The 21,856-nt window shown below is 44.9% G+C and overlaps 3 protein-coding genes across 3 annotated transcripts; all 3 read right to left on the reverse strand.

The window, feature by feature from the left end:
* Positions 1 to 7,946: 7,946 nt before the first annotated feature.
* Positions 7,947 to 8,825, reverse strand: LOC4332399 (small polypeptide DEVIL 11). The gene has a single exon (XM_015773574.3). It carries the CDS (start codon positions 8,755 to 8,757, stop codon positions 8,461 to 8,463), a length of 297 nt encoding a protein of 98 aa, XP_015629060.1. The 5' UTR covers positions 8,758 to 8,825; the 3' UTR covers positions 7,947 to 8,460.
* Positions 8,826 to 14,951: 6,126 nt separating this feature from the next.
* LOC136355553 (uncharacterized) lies at positions 14,952 to 16,047 on the reverse strand. The gene is made up of 2 exons (XM_066308252.1): positions 16,008 to 16,047; positions 14,952 to 15,898 (listed from the first exon to the last, which is right to left on the reverse strand). Exons 1-2 carry the CDS (start codon positions 16,045 to 16,047, stop codon positions 14,952 to 14,954), a joined length of 987 nt encoding a protein of 328 aa, XP_066164349.1.
* A 2,388-nt stretch (positions 16,048 to 18,435) lies between these two features.
* LOC4332400 (laccase-10-like) lies at positions 18,436 to 21,203 on the reverse strand. Its single transcript, NM_001417498.1, has 6 exons — positions 21,003 to 21,203; positions 20,753 to 20,904; positions 20,390 to 20,634; positions 20,146 to 20,274; positions 19,094 to 20,062; positions 18,436 to 19,004 (listed from the first exon to the last, which is right to left on the reverse strand). Exons 1-6 carry the CDS (start codon positions 21,111 to 21,113, stop codon positions 18,874 to 18,876), a joined length of 1,737 nt encoding a protein of 578 aa, NP_001404427.1. The 5' UTR covers positions 21,114 to 21,203; the 3' UTR covers positions 18,436 to 18,873.
* Between the last annotated feature and the right edge of the window lie 653 nt (positions 21,204 to 21,856).

The raw sequence follows: 21,856 nt of genomic DNA on the forward strand, positions 1-21,856 counted from the left end.
CGCACGTGTGACGACTGACGACGAAACCGCATCACCCCGCCGGGTGCAGCCTTGGTTCCTCGTCTCAATTCTCAACGCTCGCTCAGCACGGCCAGAGGCCCAGTTTGACCGCACGGCACCGTGTGCGTGCGTCCATGTGCGTATGTGTGTGCCCGAGCCGGCCGGCCTTTCGTGTCGTGCTTGGGGATTCCACGCGCGCGCGGCGCGCGTTGTGACGACTTGGGAGATCGATCTGGGTTTCCACGGCTGCGTGGGGTCTCGGCTCCACCGGCCGATCGCCCCGTGCGGCAACGAGAGTGAGTAGAGTGCGGGGGGAAGGAAAATCTTCGGCGGTCTCCTCGCGCACGGGCGGGTTTGGTTGGTGGCTCGTTCCATTCGGTACTTGGCGGCGTCCGGATGGGCACACCGTACTGGGCTGCCGGATTGTCGATGCTATGCTGCCGATATTGCATAGGGGAATCGAGGCAGTGATATATTTTTACCGGCGCAGTTCATTCCGTCACAGTTCATAAGTAACACGCGCAGGGCGCAAACTGAGGCGGAGATGAATTCGGTTTCAAAAAAACCGGGTAGTTGAATGCGACAGAATTTTGCGCCGGCTTTGGCTAGAGAGAATTATCAAAGATTCCGAGATGCTAGGGGACAATGTTTCCCGTTACCAAAAGCAAGAAAGGGTGCCTTTTGCAAGCATTGCCAAAAGCGTTTTGGCTGGCGAGCACGATCAGAGTAGCAGCAACCACCTGTACAAAAGCAGTCAGCATTCATCAGCAAAACGATGAAAACAATTACTAATCAAAACTTACATATCATCACCACCACGGAGACACACACAGGCTTCAGAACAAAATCGCACGAGTCGAATCGTGAAAACTTGACAAGAACGCATCGTATGACCACCAGAACTGATGATCGGCATTGGTGCTTCTCTGCATCGTATTGATCCCCCAGCTGATCCATTCATTGGTTGTTGGCTTGTTGCTGCTATTCTTTCTTTCCTTCCTCTTCTTTTTTCAGGGCAATCGTAATGCGAAGCATATGCGATTATATCCTTACCAGTACAGCTTCCTGGAGTACGTACGTACTACTAACAGGCATGAAAAGAGAGGTGCATCACATCAAGTGTTTGGTGCAGGCACATGGACTGTCTTGCTAGCAGAGAGGGAAGGGGCCAGGGAAGCACAGTGTTAAAGCACTTGAGCTCTTTTGCTTCACTCTCGTGGACTAAGGGGGTGTTTAGACGGGGCTAAAACTGTTTAGCCCATGTCACATCGGATATTTGGACGCTAATTTAGAGTATTAAATATGGACTAATAAAAAAACTAATTTCATAAATGAGAGCTAATCCGCGAGATGAAATTTTTTAAGCCTAATTAATCCATAATTATCAAAAGTTTATTGTAGCATCATATTGTCAAAATCATGGCGTAATTAGACTCGAAAGATTCGTCTCGCGAATTAGTCCAAGCTTATAAAATGGGTTTTGTAATTAGTGTATGTTTAATACTCCAAATTAGTGTCCAAACATCCGATGTGACAGGGACTTAGAATAAGTCCCTGGAAACCAAACAGCCCCTAAACAAGGTGATAACGTTCTTATGGTGAGTTTGAGGAGAAGTGATTGAAGAGATTGGAAAGATACGCAAAACGAGATGAGCCGTTAGTTCATGATTAATTAAGTATTAACTATTTTAAATTTCAAAAATAGATTAATATATTTTTTTAAAGTAACTTTCCTATATTTTTTTTTTGCAAAAAAATACACCGTTTAATAGTTTGGGAAGCGTGCGCGTGGAAAACGATGATGGCGATGTAATAGTCCTACAGTATCCCACCATCTGCCATGCTGTTACTACTGGATGCATATGCCTCCTTTTTCTTGCGGTGCATCGTGGTCTCTCCTGCTCTTTTTCGTTATCTTTTTTTTTGTCTGACAAGATGACCTACATAATGCATACTTTCTCAGCTTCATATTATAAATCGTTTTAATTTTTTAAAAGTCAAACCTCTTAAAATTTTGATCAAGCTTATAGAAAAATATAAATAACGCTAAATTAGTTTTAGTAGATATAACATTAAATGTATTTTGATATTTTTTATGTTAAAAATATTATTATATTCCTCTATAAACTTAGTCAAAGTTAGTCAAAGTTAAAGAAGTTTAACTTTAAAAAGTCAAAATGACTTATAATATAAAACAGAGATAGTACGTGTTTGCTACTTGCCAAGTGACTATAAAAAGTCTGAAAGTGTTAGTCAAACCTACTCATCGGCTATTTATATGCGAGATTCTCTAGTATAGTCTCATCCTCCTTAGCGTTGGTGTCTCCTCATACATCGATGATATGGCAATAGGTGAGGGTTTGGGATGGTAATGAAGTTGGGGGATGAGGGAACAGGGGGTCTCCAACTCCAGACTTAGAGGGATGACAGGGATGTTGGAGGAATGGAGGTGGTTTGGCGGTGGTGACTCTATCATGGCTGTGGAAGGAGAATAATGGTGGATAGTGTTGGCGGCAAGAGATTCTTATCATCAGATATAGTTGTTAGGAGACGAGGTGTAGTGCCAAATCGTTAAAGATAGACGAGGACAGTAAAGGCCGGAAACTTCACCGGAGTTGAGGAAGAGAGAGACGGAAATACAATGGGGAGGGAGTGGCTAACAAGTCTCTACAACATAGACGAAATGAAGTGGCATGCCTGGGCATGAAGAGAGGAACCAGCTGTGACTGCGGGGCGGTGCAACGTAGTGAATTGATGGATAAGTGAGGAAAGGAAGGGGGTAAGATAAGGGTTGCACATATCCAGAAGCAATCCTGGTCGGTTAAAAGTAACTGATATTTAACAAGATTTTATGTGATGATGGATGAATAGACAAACCTTAATAACTCCATGCACAGTTGATGTTTTTTCGCTACGGTTACTAGTTTCCTACTACCACAGAGATTACAATATGAGCTTATGAGAGCCAATACTACAATCGAAAATTCCATGGCTCAAGGAGACCATGTGCATCTACTTAATTATAGTGATAAGTTAAATATTTTGATAAATAAATTTAGTAAGTATTCCCTCCGTTTCAGGTTATAAGACGTTTTGACTTTGGTCAAAGTCAAACTATTTTAAGTTCGACTAAGTTTATAGACAAATATAGTAATATTTATAATACTAAATTAGTTTCATCAAATTAATAATTGAATATATTTTTATAATAAATTTATCTTGGGTTAAAAATGTTACCATTTTTTTCTACACACCTGGTCAAACTTAAAGCAATTTAACTTTGACTAAAGTCAAAACGTCTTATAACCTGAAACGGAGGGAGTAATTTAAAATAAGTGATCGATCTAGCCAATGGAGCATAACAAAGTTTTCTTAGAGAGTATGTAATTTTTTGAAGCGTGAAGCAAATAATCTAAAAAGAATGCTCTGACATCCTGGCATAGTAAATACGATGCGACCTATGAGTGTCGCCCGCACTTGATTAGTACAACATCAAAAAGTGAAACCAATTTATAAGACATTGTCCCTACAACTATACTATTTATGGGTTAACCCAACGTAAGTGGGATGCTACACGCAAGTAGACCAACTCATCGAATGGGTTGGTTGCGCGGTTCTGAAGGATGGGTTGTTTTACAAATAAGTTGCATACACTATATGTATAATAAAATCACTAATTATATGGTGAAGTGAGCGTAACTCAATTGACTATCTTACTTGTAGTGGAATAACTGTCTTAAGTAGCCAAGTAGGCTTGGTATGAGTGTTCACATTTATGGCTAATTATATATTTTTAATGGTAGGTGAAGTTCTCGTCGATAGCGAGATATCCATGCTAGTATTGTTAATCTTAAGATAAGTCCGCTTAGTTATTCGAAGGTGTTTGTAAGTGTATGTTTCTATACTTATAGGATAAGTGTGTGTGTTTGTGTGTGTATAGTACTATATACATATATATATATATATATATATATATATATATATATATATATATATATATATATATATATATATATATATATATATATATATATATATATATATATATATATATATATATATATATATATATATATATATATATATATATATATATATATATATATATATATATATGTATATAGTACTATTTTTTTAAGAAAATTGTTTTCGAGCCTTATTATAAAGATTATCTATGTGCTACTATCTAGATATGACGTGAAGAGATTATAAAGATATATAGCAAACTGTTTAGATCATTTTCCATACTCTTGGTATGAGTATGAAGTATACTATAACCGAGGGAACCCGGATCCATGCATGTCGCCCTGATCTAGGTTAAACCTAAAAGTGCACGTCTTGACCTGACTTTGCTACATTCTGCAAGATGATTCGGTTTGTCCCTTGGGAAATCTGGGGCAGGAGTGCTAGATTAGATATCGTAAACTAGTTAATCAACTGGCATGGGTCCTGGCATAGAGAAAATTAGCTTCGCGTGATCCAAAGGAGAAGGTGAGGTGGAGCGCAGTGCAGCGGAGGACCGTTTAATTTGGCGCAACAGTTTCAAAGGCCCACGCTAACCCCAGCCATCACCAACCACTAACAGCAGACTAATGCCTGTACATCCCTGCTGGGTTTGCTGCTTAAGAGCCCAAAGTTTTGGACCTACTTGTTCATCGTCAGGTCCTTATCATGTTTCTAACTCTTATCACCACCAGGCCTGCCCCTCTAATTAGCACTGTGAAGATTTCTGTTTGGAGTAATGAGAATATCTTAATTAGGGAAGTGATTGCTGCTGAGATTTGGGGTAATTTAAGTGCGTGTCGAAACGGGACGAAACGAAAGCATGAGTGGACAGCGGGGATCGATCTGAATGAGATTTCGTAAAGATTCCGACTACAACTGTTGGCGAATTTTGAGCACAGTGCGCCTGCGCGGTTTTCGATTTCAGGTGCATTTGGTACTGAAACGCCTCGAAGCTAGCCGGGCTCCTCCCTCCCTCTCCCTGGCTGGCCTGGCCTCTGCTGCATCACGGGCCGTCGTCGTGGTTGGCTGCGACGACACGTCGTCCGTACGCGCACAGGACGATCGATGGGGGCCAGCCAAGGCGCCTCTGCACGAGCGCACAGGCGACGGTGACCGCAGGGGAACGTACGCCTAACCGCAGGGAGCTAGTAGTAAGTTTAGCTACCCGCTCGATGGCGGTGGCCAATGGCGGGCCTCGCCGTGCGAGCGATGGCAACGCCCGTCGAACACTTTGCGCTTGTCCGTCGAGTAGCTAGCGCCTGAGCAAGCATTCTCTCTCAACGACGGGGGTGTGGTGTGTGTGCGGGTGCCCAGTTCACCTGCAGCAACGTATGGGACAGAGCTAGCTGGATTTTTCTTACAATCTGGTCCTCTTCAAAAACTTATTTTATAAATAAATTTGTAGTAGATTGGTGCTAAAGGACCTTTGGTACCAAAGTTGAACATCTCAGCACCAAATATTTCTATGGTAGCGTGGCCATCCTGGACACTGACACAAAAATATTTTTCCTTATTTGTTTTCATTTTTGTTGGTCGAAGTTTGAGATTGGGTGAGGATGCAAGACGATCTTTTAATTAGACATCCGATTTTGTTTAAAATTTGATAAACAGAGATTCCTCACTTCATTTCGTGAAATGTATTTTTTTCCCTTTTTTACTACATTAAGGGCCCCTTTGAATCGTAGGAATGAAAAAACGTAGGATTAGGAAAAACGTATGATTTTGATAGGAATGTACTTGTAAAACAGATAATTGTAAAACACAGGAATGGCCGTTTGATTGGACCGCTGGAAAAACACAGGAATTAGAGGAGAGATAAAGACTCAAAGGAAAGTTTCCATGAGGTTCTACCTCATGTTAGAATTCCTCCAAAATTTGCATGGCATTAGGCATCCCATAGGAATTTCATAGGATTCCATAAGATTCATTCTTTTGATTTAGAGCCCCTTTGAATCAAAGGATTTATGTAGGAATTTCATAGGATTCAAATCCTATAGGAAATTTTCCTATTTGGCCCTTTGATTCAAAGGATTGAAGCTTTCCAAATCCTATGAAATTCCTATGGAATGACACATTGCATGTAGATTTTGGAGGAAATTTAGCAAGAGCTCCAACCTCTTGGAAAATTTCCTTTGAGTCTATCTCTCTCATCCGATTCCTGCGTTTTTCCTGCGCTCGAATCAAACGACCATTCCTGTGTTTTTCCTGTGTTTTGCAATCCTCTGTTTTACACTTCAATTCCTGTCAGAATCCTATGTTTTTCCTATTCCTCCGTTTTTTCTACTCTGCGATTCAAAGGGGCCCTTAAAAGGCTATATAGGAAAAATTACTATAGGAATGAAATCCTCTAAGGGCCCCTTTGATTCAAAGGAAATTCATAGGAATTTTAGAGGATTTCATTCCTATAGGATTTTTTCCTATATAGCCCTTTGAATCAAAGGAATGGATCCTACAGAATACTATGAAATTCCTATGGATTGTCTTTTTCCATGCAAGTTTTGAAGGAAATTTAAATAAGGTAGAACCTCATGGAAAGAATCATTTGTGTCTTTATCTCTCCTCGAATTCCTGTGTTTTTCCTGCGGCCCAATCAAACAGTCATTCTTATATTTTTCCTGTGTTTTGCAATCCTCTGTTTTACACTTGCATTCCTGTCAGAATCCTATGTTTTTCCTATTCCTTTGTTTTTTCATTCCTATGATTTAAAGGGGCCCTAAAATTCATATGAATTTCCTTTGAATCAAAGGGGGCCTAAGTTGAGGATTGAGATCAGATGAGGGTGTAAGACATTCATCTTAGTAACTGTATCATTAACCACGATGGATCACTAAGGGTGTGTTTGAGGAGGAGGGGATTGAAGAGATTGGGAAGATACGTAAAACGAGGTGAGTCATTAGCTTATGATTAATTTATTATTAACTATTTTAAATTTCAAAAATGGATTAATGTGATTTTTTAAAAGAACTTTCCTATAGAAAATTTTTGCAAAAAACACACCGTTTAATAGTTTGGGAAGCTTGCACGTGGAAAACGATGTGCTTTCTTTCTCAAACTCACTGGAACGAACGCTGCCTTAAGACGTTCGGCGGGAAGCAATAGCTTACCATGATGATTATCAGTAGCTAGTTTGAGAGGATGATCAGTCCGCCATAGGGTCGCTGGCATCGACTTTAGAGTTCATTTTCTGCGACAGGTTTCTCAGAAGGTCTATTTCTAAAATATATTTTAAGAAAGGCCTAAATTATAAAAATCCGGACAGAGCCAAAGCAGTGGCACCATCTCTCTCCCTCGCTAGTATCTTCTCTCTCATGCACACTGCGGCACATTGTTTGATGCTCCAAACGACCACCGCTCCAGCTCACTCGCTGGCTCGCCGCAATTAACAATGGGTTCAATGCGTAGGATGACTGACGTAATGTGCCTGCACATTAATTAGTAACTGTATCATCTGCAGATCACAGCGAGAGAGCGGAGGCTAGCTGCGCTCTGCAGCCAGCCAGCCAGCCAGCTGCGTCGTCGTCGTCGTCGTCTCTACCTCGCCGTCTACACGACGCATGCATGTGTGCGTGCTTCCTCCTCCGAGCCGAGGGAGAGGGAGGAGGGGGCGAGCACCAGGTGCAATAATGGAGGGCGTCAGATGGCCACGCCGGAAATGGCAGTCCCAGAAGGGTGAGGACAAACGAAAGGATGCCATCACCGTCGCCATCCCCATTTACTGCCTCTGGCTGCCTGCCCTTCCTTGCTCATCCCAATGCATTCCCCTCACCACCACAACTTCTCCTCCTCCTCTTCTTCTTCGCCCTTCGTTGGTCTTCCCCATCATCCACATCTCTGTCCATTCCATTTCCTCTTGTGTTCAGCTGGATCTCTCTTAATTTAGGCAGCGTATCCTTGTCGCCACCGGTTAACCGCAGAAGGAACATGACAAGAAAAAAAGGAAGGAAAAAAATAGTTGTGTGTATCTTGTTGCGTCTCATTTCTTTAGCTATACATCGGGTAGTGACTGACAACTGTTCGGCCTTGTAGTGGTACAATAGTAGGAGATCCACTAGATTTTCGCTCCAGCTAAGCTGCTAACCGCCCAGCTCCCCCCTTTGCAGCCTCAACAACTACCAGATCCCCAGCTCCTTTGAGGAGGACGAGATCCCAAAACTTGTGCACAATACCACATCTAGCTTGTAGTACTAAACACTCTGCTAATCACTAACTAATCAAGCAGTAGCAATGATCAAGAAACACCCCACGAATTGATGGGAGAGGGGAGAAAAAAAAGGAAGGAAAGGGCTCCTAATAATCAAACTCTCTGATCTATACATACTTCACCTAATTGGCCATCTTCTCGATGCCACGTCTCATTCTTCTGGAGGAGGAGCGGCGGCGAGGACGAGAGATCTTCGGTACCGGCCGGCGGCGGGGGGCGAGAGGGAGGGAGGGAGGGGGGAGGCCACGCCACGGCTACGAGCAGTCCTTCCAGCAGACGAGCATGGTGACGCAGCGGCGCATGATGTAGAAGCGCGCCCGCTGCTCCTTCACCAGCCCCGCGCACCGGCTCGAGAACGACGACGGCGCCGCGGCCGCCCCGCCGCCTCCGCCGCTGCCCACGCGGCCCCGGCCGATCACCTGGTCCCTGGAGCTGGCCGACCTCTTGAGGAACGGGTCGCCGCCCGCGCCGCTGCCGCCGGGGATGCGCCTGCTGCCATTGTTCCGGCTCTTCTTCGAGAACTTCCACTTGTCGTCCACGTAGAACTCCATGGATTCGGCTCGCCGAGAGAGGGAGGGGATGCGGTAGAGACACAGAGAGAGAAGGAGAGGGCACGGATGTGAGGGAAAGTGAGGACTCGCACATTATTTATAGCGGGTCACTGATGGGGGATGGACGAAATGGACCTGGACCATTTCGATGGTGGGTTGGATTGGGTTCCTACTACCTCCCTAAAATTTCTAGTCATTCCTGATCACTTTCCTTAGGCATTTGATGCATTGCTCAAATGGTCGGAAAATCATTTTATCTGGTGTAGATTGCCGACCAAATCGATTGGTTGATACATATGGCAGTAAAAGAGACACATCGTGTGTTAATACCAGCTGAAGCCTAAAATTGTGCTGTGCTCATTTGGTTATTTACGAAAATGCTACACACATGACTGGATCGTCCGACTACGGAGTACGCAGCAACATTAACGTGCGGAACGTCGATCTTCGTGGGCTGTAGGCGTGCAGAACCTACAAACTTGTTGGCCCTTCCCTTCGAAATGCTAAGTCTAATTTCAATCGACAGACTAAACAAGACATTAGCATGTTTATTTTTATGCAATGATTGGACAGTACAGTACACTTCATGCTTTATGGTTTTTGATGTCACTGTACTTTTTTTGTGTGTATATGCACAAAAACAGAATATTAAGACAGCAAGCATTGGATTTAGCTTGACGAAATTCAGGCAGAAGCTGTGCGTAGCGACGTGCTCAGCCGTTCCAGTCGTACACACTGGTCGGACGGAGGAGTCGTACGTATAGCAAGGTTGGGTTATTTATTAGTTACTATAATTTATAGAGTAGTTATGGATTTAACATTATGGTCGGTAAATTGGCTCACTTACACAGGCAACGCTGGTCCAACTTAGATATCGGAAGACTCAATCCGCCCTACCCCTCTACCCTTAACAGAGCCCCCATTTTTTTCTGGCATGGATGAGAGCTTGGGGTTCTGAAGTTCGATGCATTTGTCCCCTACTTTTATAAAATTTAATGTAATGGTTATTTAGAGATAGATTTATTTTAAAATAAACTAGCATGGTGGCCCCCGCAGATTGCGCGGCTAGCATCATTATATTTTCTCTCATATAATAGCATATATGTTTCCTCATTATATTATTCAAATATATTAAAATGACATCATAATTTTAAATTTTGTAATAACTTTACGAAACTACAAATGTGTAATATTTATATTGTATTTTATATACGTGTTAGTTATTAATTATTTTTAATATCAAATTTTAGTTATTTGTAAATTATATATATCTCTATATGGACTCTAGACTCGTCTTTTAATATTTATTTAGTTAATTCCGAATTTTTTTTGTAAATTGTATTTCTATATAGACTCTAGGCTCTTTTCCAATATTATTTATTTTTATTTCTGAATTTTTATTATTTCTAATTGTATTTCTATATAGACTCTAGGCTCTTCTTCCAATATTATTTATTTTTATTTCTGAATTTTTATTATTTCTAATTGTATTTTTATGTGGACTCTAAACTCATCTCTCAATATTCTTTAATTTTTAATTTCGAATTTCAGTTACTTCTAAATTATATTCCTATATTGACTTTAAACTCTTCTTTTCATGTTTTTCTTAATTTTTAATTTTAGTTATTTGTAAATTGTATTTTTATACGGACTCAAAACTCTACATTTAATTTTATTATGTTTATTCTGAATTTTAGTTAGTTTTAAATTCCTATATGGACTCTATACTCTACTTCCAATATTCCTTATTTTATAATTCCGAATTTCTTTCTTTTTCTTAATTGTATTTCTATATGGACTCTATAGTCTACTTCTAATATTCCTTATTTTTAATTCCGAATTTCAATTATTTTCTAATTATATTTCTATATCGACTCTATACTCTACTTCTAATATTCCTTATTTTTAATTCCGAATTTCAGTTATTTCCTAATTGTATTTCTATATGGACTATAGTCTCCTCTTCTAATATTCTTTATTTTTTAATTCCGAATTTCAACTATTTCCTAATTGTATTTCTATATAGATTCTAGTCTCCTCTTCTAATATTTCTTTTTTTAATTCCGAATTTCAGCTATTTCTAAATTGTATTTCTATATGGACTCTGCTTTTTCTTTTTCTTCAATTAATATGAGAATTTCTAGATCATGAGAACGAACGTGGAGACTTTTTTTTTTATTTCTTTAATAATATAATAGATAGATAAGACATGGTAAATATGGTTTTATTTTAGGACGGGGCCGCGATATAGGGGGAAAAGCGCAATTGCCACGATTTTATGACAGTACCGTCATCTAGCGCACTTGGTGGGCACCTGTGTAAAAAGAGGTCAAAACTCGCAATTTGGCGGACCCGAGTCCATGTGAGTTTAATCAATGCAAGGACGTACGGCGTCCGATCCTTTCTAGAGGCCCGATCGATCTCGGCCGAGACGGTAGTGCCATTACACACAAGCATGCACGTAATCATATGGCGCATGATGCAATCCCGGCCGGGCCAATACATGGCCTATCTCGCCGCTAACTTTCGCCTCGCTACCCCGCGCGCGATACAGCCGTACTGTTTGGCGTGAAGCGCCGGTGTGTTCAACCTAGGCCGTGTGTTTAGTTCAGTGCTAAATTTTTTTTTAACGTACACGGACCGTATGTTTAGTTCAGTGCTAAATTTTTTTTAACGTATACGGACACACATTTAAAATATTAAATATAGAATAATAACAAAACAAATTACAGATTTAAATTGTAAACTGTGAGATAAATCTTTTAAGCCTAATTAACCCGTCATTAACAAATGTGGCTCAAAAGATTTGTCTCGCAATTTACATACAAATTATACAATTGTTTTTTTTCTTCCATATTTAATACTCTATACATGTGTCCAAATATTTAGTGTGATAGAAAAAGTTAGAAGTTTGAAGAAAAAAAAGTTGAAACACACAGCCCTATTGCAAAATGCAAACATGGAAAAAGGGCCATTCGAAATCATTGCTCCTGCAGCCTGGTGTTTTTTTTTCTTCTCCCTCGGGGTGTTCCGGATGAGCTAGTAGTCCCGTGGGAGCGAAGATGATTTGTGAGGTGAAGCGTTTGATATGCTTCTGGTTTGGTTTCGCGGTGTTCTTGACTGATGGCTTTGCAGTCCAATCTGGGCTGAGTCAGATGGGCCTGGAGGCGGGCCCCCGCGTGTTCCCTCGTGTACACAGGGGCCAAGCCAGCAGGGGATTTATTGCGCATGTCGCTTGGTGGCGTAGCCCCACAACCACCGCCGTCTCTTCATCTCGTTCCAGTCCAATCGACATGTCGAGAGAGAAAAACTTTTTTTTAGAGAGAGAAACCCTTTCGGTCCTGTACTGCCAAACTTCTTACCCATCCCCGGATTCACCGTCCGATGATATTTACGCGTGACCGCTGTTTGTACACGTTCTTGGCTTCTTGCACGGACTCCCGGTTGATTCGATCGTTTAATAGTTTGGGTAGTTTTGATGATGGGTTGTTTGACTTCCCGTGTGGACGGACTTGCGGCCCCTCGTGCAACCGCCCCGCCCGTGCGCCGTGCGCGCGCGCGCGTCGCTCGGTTAATTTTTCTTGTGCGATTCCGCACGCGCCTACCCGGGGTTCTCACGCGGTCGCGCCCCGGGGGGGGGGGGGGGGGGGGGGGGGGGGGAGGGGGGCACGGCGGCATGGACGCGCGGCGGGAGGGCGGGAGGCGCGTGGGATTGGGCCGAGGACGCGGACGCACCGCGGGTGGGCTCGCGGGGACTCGCGATCAGCATAGAGGCGGAAGCCTTATCCTCGTCGGCTTCTGCCGATCAGCCCGGCGGCTGGTGCGGTGCATGGGTGTACGCGAGGGATTCGGGATTCCTCGTTGTGGCGGGACGGGATGGCCAAGCCCTGCCGCATCACGGCGCAGCCATACCGCTCGCCCCGTCCTGAGTCCTGACCATGCTGCGTAGGCCTAGCTGCGCACCTGCGCCTGCGTAGTCCTTGACTCCTCGTCGTCGTAGGTTTGCACGTCGGTAACGTCACCCTAGCCTAGCTTATCCGATCATGCTCTTCGAGAACAGCGGCTATGGATCGGATGGATTGGATGGCGTCGTATGAATAGTCGAACTCGAATCGGTGGGGGTCAACAAAAGCACCCTGACAAGTATGACCCGTCCGGCTGACGGGCCGGGCCCATCAAGAGCCACATGAATTATTTCTGTGCTTACAGCCCTGTCTAATGGCATATTTAGTTCGCGAAATGAAAATTTTTGGATGTCACATCGGATGCTTGACCGGATGTCGGAAGGGGTTTTTAGACACGAATGAAAAAACTAATTTCATAACTCGCTTGGAAACTGCAAGACGAATTTTTTAAGTCTAAATAGTCCGCCATTAGTACGTGTGGGTTACTGTAACACTTATAGCTAATCATAGACTAATTAGGCTCAAAAGATTCATCTCACGATTTCTTCCTGTGCAATTAGTTTTTCTTTTAATCTACATTTAATGCTCCATGCATGTATCCAAAGATTCGATGTGATGTTTTTGGAAAAAACTTTTTGGGAACTGAACGGGGCCTTAGTTCACAATTTTTTTTCCCAAAAACATCACATCGAATCTTTGAACACATACATAAAGCATTAAATATAGATAAAAAACAAAAACTAATTACACAGTTAAAGAGAAAATCGCGAGACGAATCTTTTGAGCCTAATTAATTCTTGATTAGCCATAAGTGCTACAGTAAACCACGTGTGCTAATGACGGATTAATTAGGCTCAAAAGATTCGTCTCGCAGTTTCCAGGCGAGTTATGAAATTAGTTTTCTTATTTATATCCGAAAATCCCTTCCAACATCCAGTCAAATATCCGATGTGACACTTAAAGATTTTCTTTTCCTCGAATAAACAGGCCCACCCGTCGCTTTCATCTCTCTTAAGTCTTAACTGAAGCTCTAACGTATACGCGACCGCACGGCAAGATTACGAAGTCCATCTCTACATGAAAAGCAAATATACGCTGTGAGCCTGTGATTACTACTCTAACCGAGTAATCAACTTGCCGGAAGCCACCTTATTTCACAATCTCTAACCGACTAATTGTGCCTATAGGGGCCGACAGGTTGTCACTAACCACGAGCTGTTGATTACTAGGTTACAGATCGAGGAAGCAATAATTATTACTCTATCTGTATCTAAATATTTAACATCATTGATTTTTTTAAACATGTTTAATCGTTCGTTTTATTAAAAAAATTAAGTAATTATTAATTCTTTTTCTATCATTTGGTTATTGTTAAATATACTTTTATATATACATATAATTTTACATATTTCACAATTTTTTTAAAATAAAACGAATAGTCAAATATATTTAAAAAATTAATGGTGTTAAATATTAAGGGATGGAGGGAGTATACCGCAGTCAAATGTGTGGATGAGAAAGAGGAGATGATGAGTCCAAAATACCTGACGTCGCTGTTACTCATAAAACAGCAGACAGCAGCTGCAAACTGCGCTGTCATTGACACGATCAAACTCGAGCGAGAGGCAACTCGATCATTATCCTCCCATAGTTACAAGACAATGGCACACAGGAGAGGGTGTCATATTCGGTACAAACGGAGGGCACGGGCTGGCACGTGGGAATGATAGGGCGTGAGGCCGACTCACTCGTGCTTGGTCCTGATCACTTTGGTCAGCTGACCTTAGCTCCGAGAGAGGGACTTCACGGTCGAACGCACCAGAGATATGTAACTTGCTTGATCTACCATGTCTATGCACGGGCGTACCGTTCTTCTGTGCCTGACGCCGACTAATGCTATCTCCGGTCACCACAGATCCTGATTTTTCTTATCCTTTACAGAGGTTCATGCCCTTTCACAAACGAGTAGATGGATCATTCAAGCAATGCATTCAGTTTGGACGGGAAGAGCAGGTTGAAAGAAGTACTATGTTATGGGGCTAAGGAAAAAGTACGAATTACGCCCCCGAACTATCGTGGTCGTCTGAATTACCTCCCCTGAACCATAAAATCGAACATTCTTCACCCCCAACTATGTAAACCGGATGAATTACCCCCCTCGGTTCAATCCATGGTGGTTTTGGTCTACGTGGCGTACGAGTGACAGTCCAGTCAGCATTGTATTTATAAAAAAAAAATTGTGGGACCCACATGTCATACTCTTCCTCTCTCTCTCTTCTCTCTCTCAATCTATGCCTTCCTTTTCCTCTCTCTCGGGTGGGTCGGCGGCGGCGGGTGAGGAGCTGAAGCCGGCGACAGGCGGGGACGGAGGCGGCAGCGGGCGGCGGGTGGGCGCGAGGCTGGCGACGGGAGGGGGCGGAGGAGGCGGCGGGCGGTGGTCGAGGAGCCGAGGCCGGCAACTGGCGGGGACAGAGAAGGCCGGCGCGCAGCGCGCACAGCGAGGACGGGCGGTGGGCACGTGCAGTCGGCGAGGACGGCGCAGACGGCGGCGCGGACGGCGGCGCGGAGGCGGAGGCGGCGGAGGAGCGTGGCGGCGGTGAGGTAAGGACGGCAGCGCGCGGGGGCGGAGCCAGTTGCGGGTGGCGGAGGGGGCTCGAGGACGACGGCGGACGGCGACGGAGGTGGAGGCCAACCGGGCGAGCGGGGATGCGCGGTGGGCGGCCGGCGATGGAGGCAAGGCCGACCGGGCGAGCGGGGATGCGCGGTGGGCGACGGGCTCCTCCTCCTCTCGTAGGCGCGCGGGGGCCGCGGCTCCTCGCGTCGCCATCGCCTCTCCTCCTCCGCCGCCGCGGGTGGGCTCGCGGCGCGCTCTCCAAGCCCCTTGCACGCGCGCACGCATGAGGGCGGCAAGAAGGAGGTCGCTCGAGCCACGCCCGCCGCGGCCTCGGCTCCTCGCCGCCCGCCGGCTCTCGAGCGACCTCGGCTCCTCGACCGCCGCCTGCTGCCGCCTCCGCCCTTGCCCGTCGCCAGCCTCGCGCCCACCCGCTGCCCACTGCCTTCTCCGCCACCGCCCGTCGCTGGCCTCGGCTCCTCGACCGCCGCCCGCCGCCTCCTCCGCCCCCGCCCGTCGCCAGCCTCACGCCCACCCGCCGTCTGCTGCCGACGCCTCCACCCCCGCTCGTCGCCGGCCTCAGCTCCTCGCCCGCCGCCCGTGGTCGCCCGCCGCCGCTGACCCACTGGTGAGAGAGAGATAGAGAGGAAAAGTGAGGCATACAAAGAGAGAAGAGAGGGAGGAAGAGTATGACACGTGGGTCCCACAATTGTTTTTATAAATACAATGCTGACTGGACTGCCACGCGTACACCACGTAGACCAAAACCACCATGGATTTAACTGAGGGGGTAATTCGTCCGATTTGCATAGTTGTGGGTGAAGAATGTCAGGATTTGTGGTTCAGGGGGGTAATTTGGACGACCACGATAGTTTGGAGGTGTAATTCGTACTTTTTCCTGGGGCTAATTAAAATTGTTATCTGTAGTCATACGATGTCTTTACTTAATGTGACCTTAATGTTATAAAGGACAAACTGTGATTCGTCTTCCTTATCTAAAAATTGAAGTAAAGGATTAGTTCATCGATCGATCTAAACCTGGTCTTGGGTAGAATCTTTCCAGCAAGTTGAATAGCCAACACCTGTTGTAACACCATCACCAAGTACAATTCCCATGTGGTTTGCAAGTATTCGTGATAATTTGGCATCTGTGGAAAAACTGTTCTACTTACTACTCCATTCGAATGAGTCCAAAAAAATGTGATGGAATGCATCATGCATGTGCCAATGATCACAAGTTGGCACTCCGAATTAATACTGGGGAAATAGTATATTATTATTATTTTACAGGGACATAACCTTATATAGCACAACTTTGTTCTGAAGTTTAATGTTGGAATAGCTTGCACCGATTGTGGTTCATTCGACCTGAAGCAGTGCATAGAAACTTGCAGCAACTAGGTGTGTTCGGGGGGAGGGGTTGTCCTCGGCACGTAAAACGAAGCATGCATTATTACACGATTAATTAAGTATTAACTAATTTTTTTTGAAAAAAATAATATGATTTTGTAAAACAACTTTCTTATATATTTTTTTTTAAAAAAACACACCGTTTAACAGTTTGAAAAGCGTGCGTGCGGTAAACGAGAGAGGTGAGTTGGGAAAACTGAGATGGAACACTTCCCCGCAAAATCCCATTCCTTTACACAATTGTGCATACGGAGTATTAATTATTATGATACTTTCCCTACCATTATGAGGATTAAGGGTGTGTTTGAGGGGGAGAGGATTAGGAAGATTGGGAAGATACGCAAAACGAGGTGAGTCATTAGCTCATGATTGATTGAGTATTAACTATTTTAAACTTCAAAAATGGATTAATATGATTTTTTAAAGCAACTTTTCTATAGAAAATTTTTTGCAAAAAACGCACCGTTTAATAGTTTGAAAAGCGTGCGCGCGGAAAACGAGTGACAATCTCCCCTATCTCCAATGAACGAACGCAGCCTAAGAGCAAGTTTAATAGTATAGCCCAATACAAGCTCCAAATCATCTATAGCCAATATAATAGCCAATTCATACAATAGTTGCTTACTATACTATTGATACCTGGTCTCACCTGTCATACACACATTACGTCTTGGAGTCCGTGCTGCAACTGACTACAGATCTGTAGCCCGCTGCTCTTTTTTTTCTTCCTTTATCTTTTTAAAATATGTTTATAGTTGGCTTATAGCCTGCTATTGTACCTGCTATTGTACCTGCTCTAACAGGCAGCAGCCAGTGCTTTAGTCATGCTTCGCCGTTCAAGGAAAAGCTTACTGAGATTTCTACCTGTCACAACAAAGTTTTCCATTGTGATCCTACTTTCCTTTCCTACCGGTTGGTACTTCATACGATGCTCGGCCCAATGACCTCTGAAATTCGATGACAGACGGCAAGATCGCACCCATCCGCCAACGGGCAAATGGCCGGCTGTAATGATGCATGGATGGGTAGCGTGAAAAAAGTCTATTTTGCCTCCCTCAACTATAGGACCAGTCTTTTATCCCTCAAACTCAAAACTAGGTACAAACACTCTCGCATCTTTCAAAACCAGCTCAAATACACTCCCGTGGTTGTTTTCTCAGTGGTTTGATTCTGTGATCGTGTTCTTGATAGGGATTTCATGGGCTGTTTTTTTTTTAAATTCCTGGAATCTCAAATATGTCAGTTTCTAAACCAACATATTTGAAACCACCTCAAAAGTATCGTATGCTAATTGTTGGTTGGAAAATTCGACTGTATCCTAACCGGCACCAATTGTTGTTTATGTAGTAGTGTATTCATGATCGGAGCAAATAACCTTTTTTTTTAACCACATGTACATGTACATATGTGTGAACGCCATCGACCTATCCTATATGCTTATATAGTTCATCCCCACTAAGCGTAGGTAATGCTATTTCTTTCTTCTCTCGTTAAGCCACGTCACCTCAATTATTTTTAGTCTTTGGATGATAGATCTATGGTTTACATTGTCTCATCTTTTTTCTCTCATAACACCATGCAATCTTAATTATTTTTAGGTTAAAAATTCATAAGTATCAATTTGTTTTAGTTTCAATAATTATATTACATCTTATTTATACACATTATCTAACTTAATTTCCCGCAACAATACGACGAGTATTCATCTAGTTTATGGACATCAACATCAGCTGCGAACACAACCGCATTGCAAGGCCACCTGGCCGTGATTTATATATCTTACATCAGCTTAATTGCGTGATTGATTCCGACTACAAGCTTATATGATCTTATATGAATTCTTGTTGTAACAGTCCAGTATCATACATAGTTCGCGCTTGTAAAATACTAGTCCGTAATATAGTCATCTGAGATTGAGCCCATCGTGGGTGTCAAAATGTAAGAGTCAAACTATTCTTATTGACCATATACGGCCGAACTTTCGAGCTAAAAGTACTTGTAGAATTTAAAAAAAAAACAATGGCAAACCCCTTACAAGAATAAACAACACCTTTGGAAGAATGGAAAACAAGACCTCAATCCTGCAGGTATGTACGTACGGCATTATCCATTGACAAATTATGTGTAGCAAACCAAACGGAATAAACGAATCACAGCCTTGGTCAAATAATGTCAACGATTGATCGATCTCTAGCACATGGGAAGATCGGACGGCGGAGGCATCAGCTTCTGCTCAGGCAACGGGCCGTCGTTGACCACCCATGCCATCTTCAACCCCCAGGTTGTGTGAACCTCCAGGTGGCAATGCATGAACCAGACACCTGCCACGTCATTCGCATCGTATAAGAGAAATAGTTTTTCGATCACAAAATCGTCGAACGACATGTACGATCTGCCGCGTAATTCTTACCAGGGTTATCCGCGAAGAACCTGATGGCGACCCAGCCGCCGGCCGGCACGCCGACGGTGTTCCTCTGCACCGGGTCGACCAGGTTGAACTCCGCCGGGTGCTTGGACGGGTCGTAGTTGCCGGTGCCCTGCCCGACGACGAAGAAGTCGAAGCCGTGGAGGTGCAGCGGGTGGCTCTCGGCGCCCAGGATGCTGGTGTCCTGCAGCACCACCTCCACGCTCGCGTTGTACGGCAGCACCACCACCCTGGTCCCGTTCGACACGTTGGTGTTGTTGGGCGGCGTGCCCGTGTAGTTGAACGGCTCCAGCGGCGAGGCGGGGAAGTCGGCGGTGTACACGCCGGCGGACTGGCCGGTGTAGTGCGCCTGCAGGAGCGCGGTGGTGGGCATGTCGAAGGAGACGTTGTTGATGGACGCCGTGAACTTGGTGGTGTTGGTGGGGCCCTGGCACGTCTGGTTGTTGCTGCCCGGGCACGGGGTGGTGCCGAGCCCCACGGCGAAGAAGAAGGGCTTGTCGACGCGGCGCGGCACGTTGGACGGGTAGTCCGGGCAGGCCAGGCTGCGGAGCTTGGCGGCGAAGCCGGCGGCGAAGGCCGTGTCGTTGAGCGCCGGCAGCGACGGGCGGAGGAGCGGGAGGCTCTTGATGTGCCCCGGTGGCGCGTACTCCAGGACGGCGGCAACGGTGGTGTTGTCGTAGGTGCCGGGGCGGCCCGTGGCGTAGGGGCGCGCCATCATGAGGTGCGTGGCGCCGGCGGCCTCGGCCGTCGGCTTGGCGCGGAGCAGCACGTTGGTGGTCTGCCCCGGCGTGATGAGGACCACGTCCGTGTCGAACGGCTTGACGTAGGAGGCGTCCACGTCGACGACGGTGAGCGTGTGGTTGGCCACCGAGAAGAAGAGCTCGTCGTTGAGCGCAGCGTTGATCAGCCGGAGCAGGTACATCTTTCCGGGCTGCACCTTGAGCCTAAACGTGTCTGCCCCTCACAAACACGAACAAACACTTCAAAAGCCCATCAAAAAATAAAATCAAAACCAAGATGGGCTTTCCTATTCTCACCTTTGCTTGAGCAGTTGTACAATGGGCCGGGAAGCCCGTTGATGGTGTAGGCGTCGGAGACGTTGGGCCCACCGCCGGTCTGAAGCGCCTGCGCGACGATCGCCTCAGGGTCCGCGTTAAACCACTCTCCTGCACCACCGTAGTATAGTATATAGACTCAAACACGATATTAATCGCAAAAAAATACGTGTTTTTCGTTGCAAAACGGAGCATATGTTAGTTAGGACTTAGGAGCAAAGCGTACCGAAGATGATGGGCACGTCCTTGTGCGGCTCGGTGAAGGGCAACGGGAGGCCGGCCTTGGGGAGGATGATGATGGGGCCGTACAGCGTGGATCGCAGCCAGGAGACGTGCGCGTGCCAGAACAGGGTGCCCCTCTGCCCGTTGATGGTGAAGTTGTACACGTAGCTCTGCCCCGTCTGGATCGGGCACTGCGTCACGTACGCCGGCCCGTCCGACCACCCCGTCCGCATCTGCCTCACCCCGTGCCTGCAAACACCGTACAACAATGGCAAACAAAAAGTAATAAGAACTGAGATTTCTCTACGATGATTATATATGTTTTCTCTATGTAACTAAGTGATTTAATTAAGAACAGGGTGCAGACCAGTGGATGGTAATGTTGTCCTTGATATTGTTGACCACCTTGACGACGACGCGGTCTCCCTCCCTGGTGACTATTTTCGGCCCGGGGAACTTGCCGTTCACCGTCGGGATTGCCCGGGTGTTGCACAGCCGTGTCACATTCTGAAGCTTCACCTGCAAACAGCCAAAGACAAACAACTCGATCGATAAGATAACCAAACGATACTCCATATGCTGCTTGCTTCAGATCCATGAACAGATACAGCACGCACATTGAAGGTGTAGTATCTCGTCGCCGCGCCGGCGAGCGGCAGCTGTGGCAGCAGCAACAGCAGCAGCAACGTGCCATAGAGGAGAAGCAATGCGAGGCAGCGTGCTCCCATTTTTCTCGCTTATCGATCTGCAAAAATATGAAGATGATATATGGGAGGAGGTACAGTAACAGTTAGCTAGCTATAGATACTAGAACAGGCAAGTGCCAGCAAAATGCCCGAGAAAGAGTTATATAGAGAGGACAGTACCTCTGGTGGTTGCAATTTATTAGGTGATGATATGATAATTCTCCTCTCTTTTTTCCCGACAATAGATTGCACAAGAGAAAAAAAGTCGCAGCAGACGGTGCTTTTGCTGGTCATGTACAAAGAGTTGGGTCGGGCTGGGTTTTAGAGTGCAGGCAAAGGGATTCTCTTTTTTTTTTTCTTTTTTTTTTTTGAGACGGCCTTTGTTCACACATTTATTCTCGAATACGTATCACTTGTCGCCTTTTGTCATGAATTCATTCGTAGCTTTTGAGTTCTGAACTGTAAACTGTTCTATCGGAGTACACCCCACTAATCATAATTTAGGTCTCGAGTGTAATAATGACTAGAATTTGCAACCTGCAGCGTAAGTATGAATGTATGAGATCTTTAGATATTCAGAGTATATAGTTCAGTCTAAGTATGATCTTAGACATTCAGAGTATATGCTTCAGTTCGGTGAAAGATAGACTGGTCAGATCATTCACATTCTTTGTAGCGTCAAAAAAATTCACATTCTTTGTTACGATTTCCTTATCATCGACTGTAGGAGAAGATTGGATCGCATCGGTGGTTAAACCCCAGACTTTCATCCATGTGTACGAAAT

The sequence above is a fragment of the Oryza sativa genome, chromosome 3, assembly GCF_034140825.1.
Source record: "Oryza sativa Japonica Group chromosome 3, ASM3414082v1".
Taxonomy (NCBI): Eukaryota; Viridiplantae; Streptophyta; class Magnoliopsida; order Poales; family Poaceae; genus Oryza; species Oryza sativa.

Coding starts and splice junctions, on each gene's coding strand:
- LOC4332399 (XM_015773574.3), bottom strand. CDS start 8,757: ATGGAGTTCTACGTGGACGACAAGTGGAAGTTCTCGAAGAAGAGCCGG.
- LOC136355553 (XM_066308252.1), bottom strand. CDS start 16,047: ATGGTGGTTTTGGTCTACGTGGTGTACGCGTGGCAGTCCA. Junction 15,899..16,007: donor GGTGTACGCGTGGCAGTCCA/GTCAGCATTGTA, acceptor CTCTCTCACCAG/TGGGTCAGCGGCGGCGGGCG.
- LOC4332400 (NM_001417498.1), bottom strand. CDS start 21,113: ATGGGAGCACGCTGCCTCGCATTGCTTCTCCTCTATGGCACGTTGCTG. Junction 20,635..20,752: donor GACAACATTACCATCCACTG/GTCTGCACCCTG, acceptor CGGTGTTTGCAG/GCACGGGGTGAGGCAGATGC. Junction 20,063..20,145: donor GTACAACTGCTCAAGCAAAG/GTGAGAATAGGA, acceptor TGTGAGGGGCAG/ACACGTTTAGGCTCAAGGTG.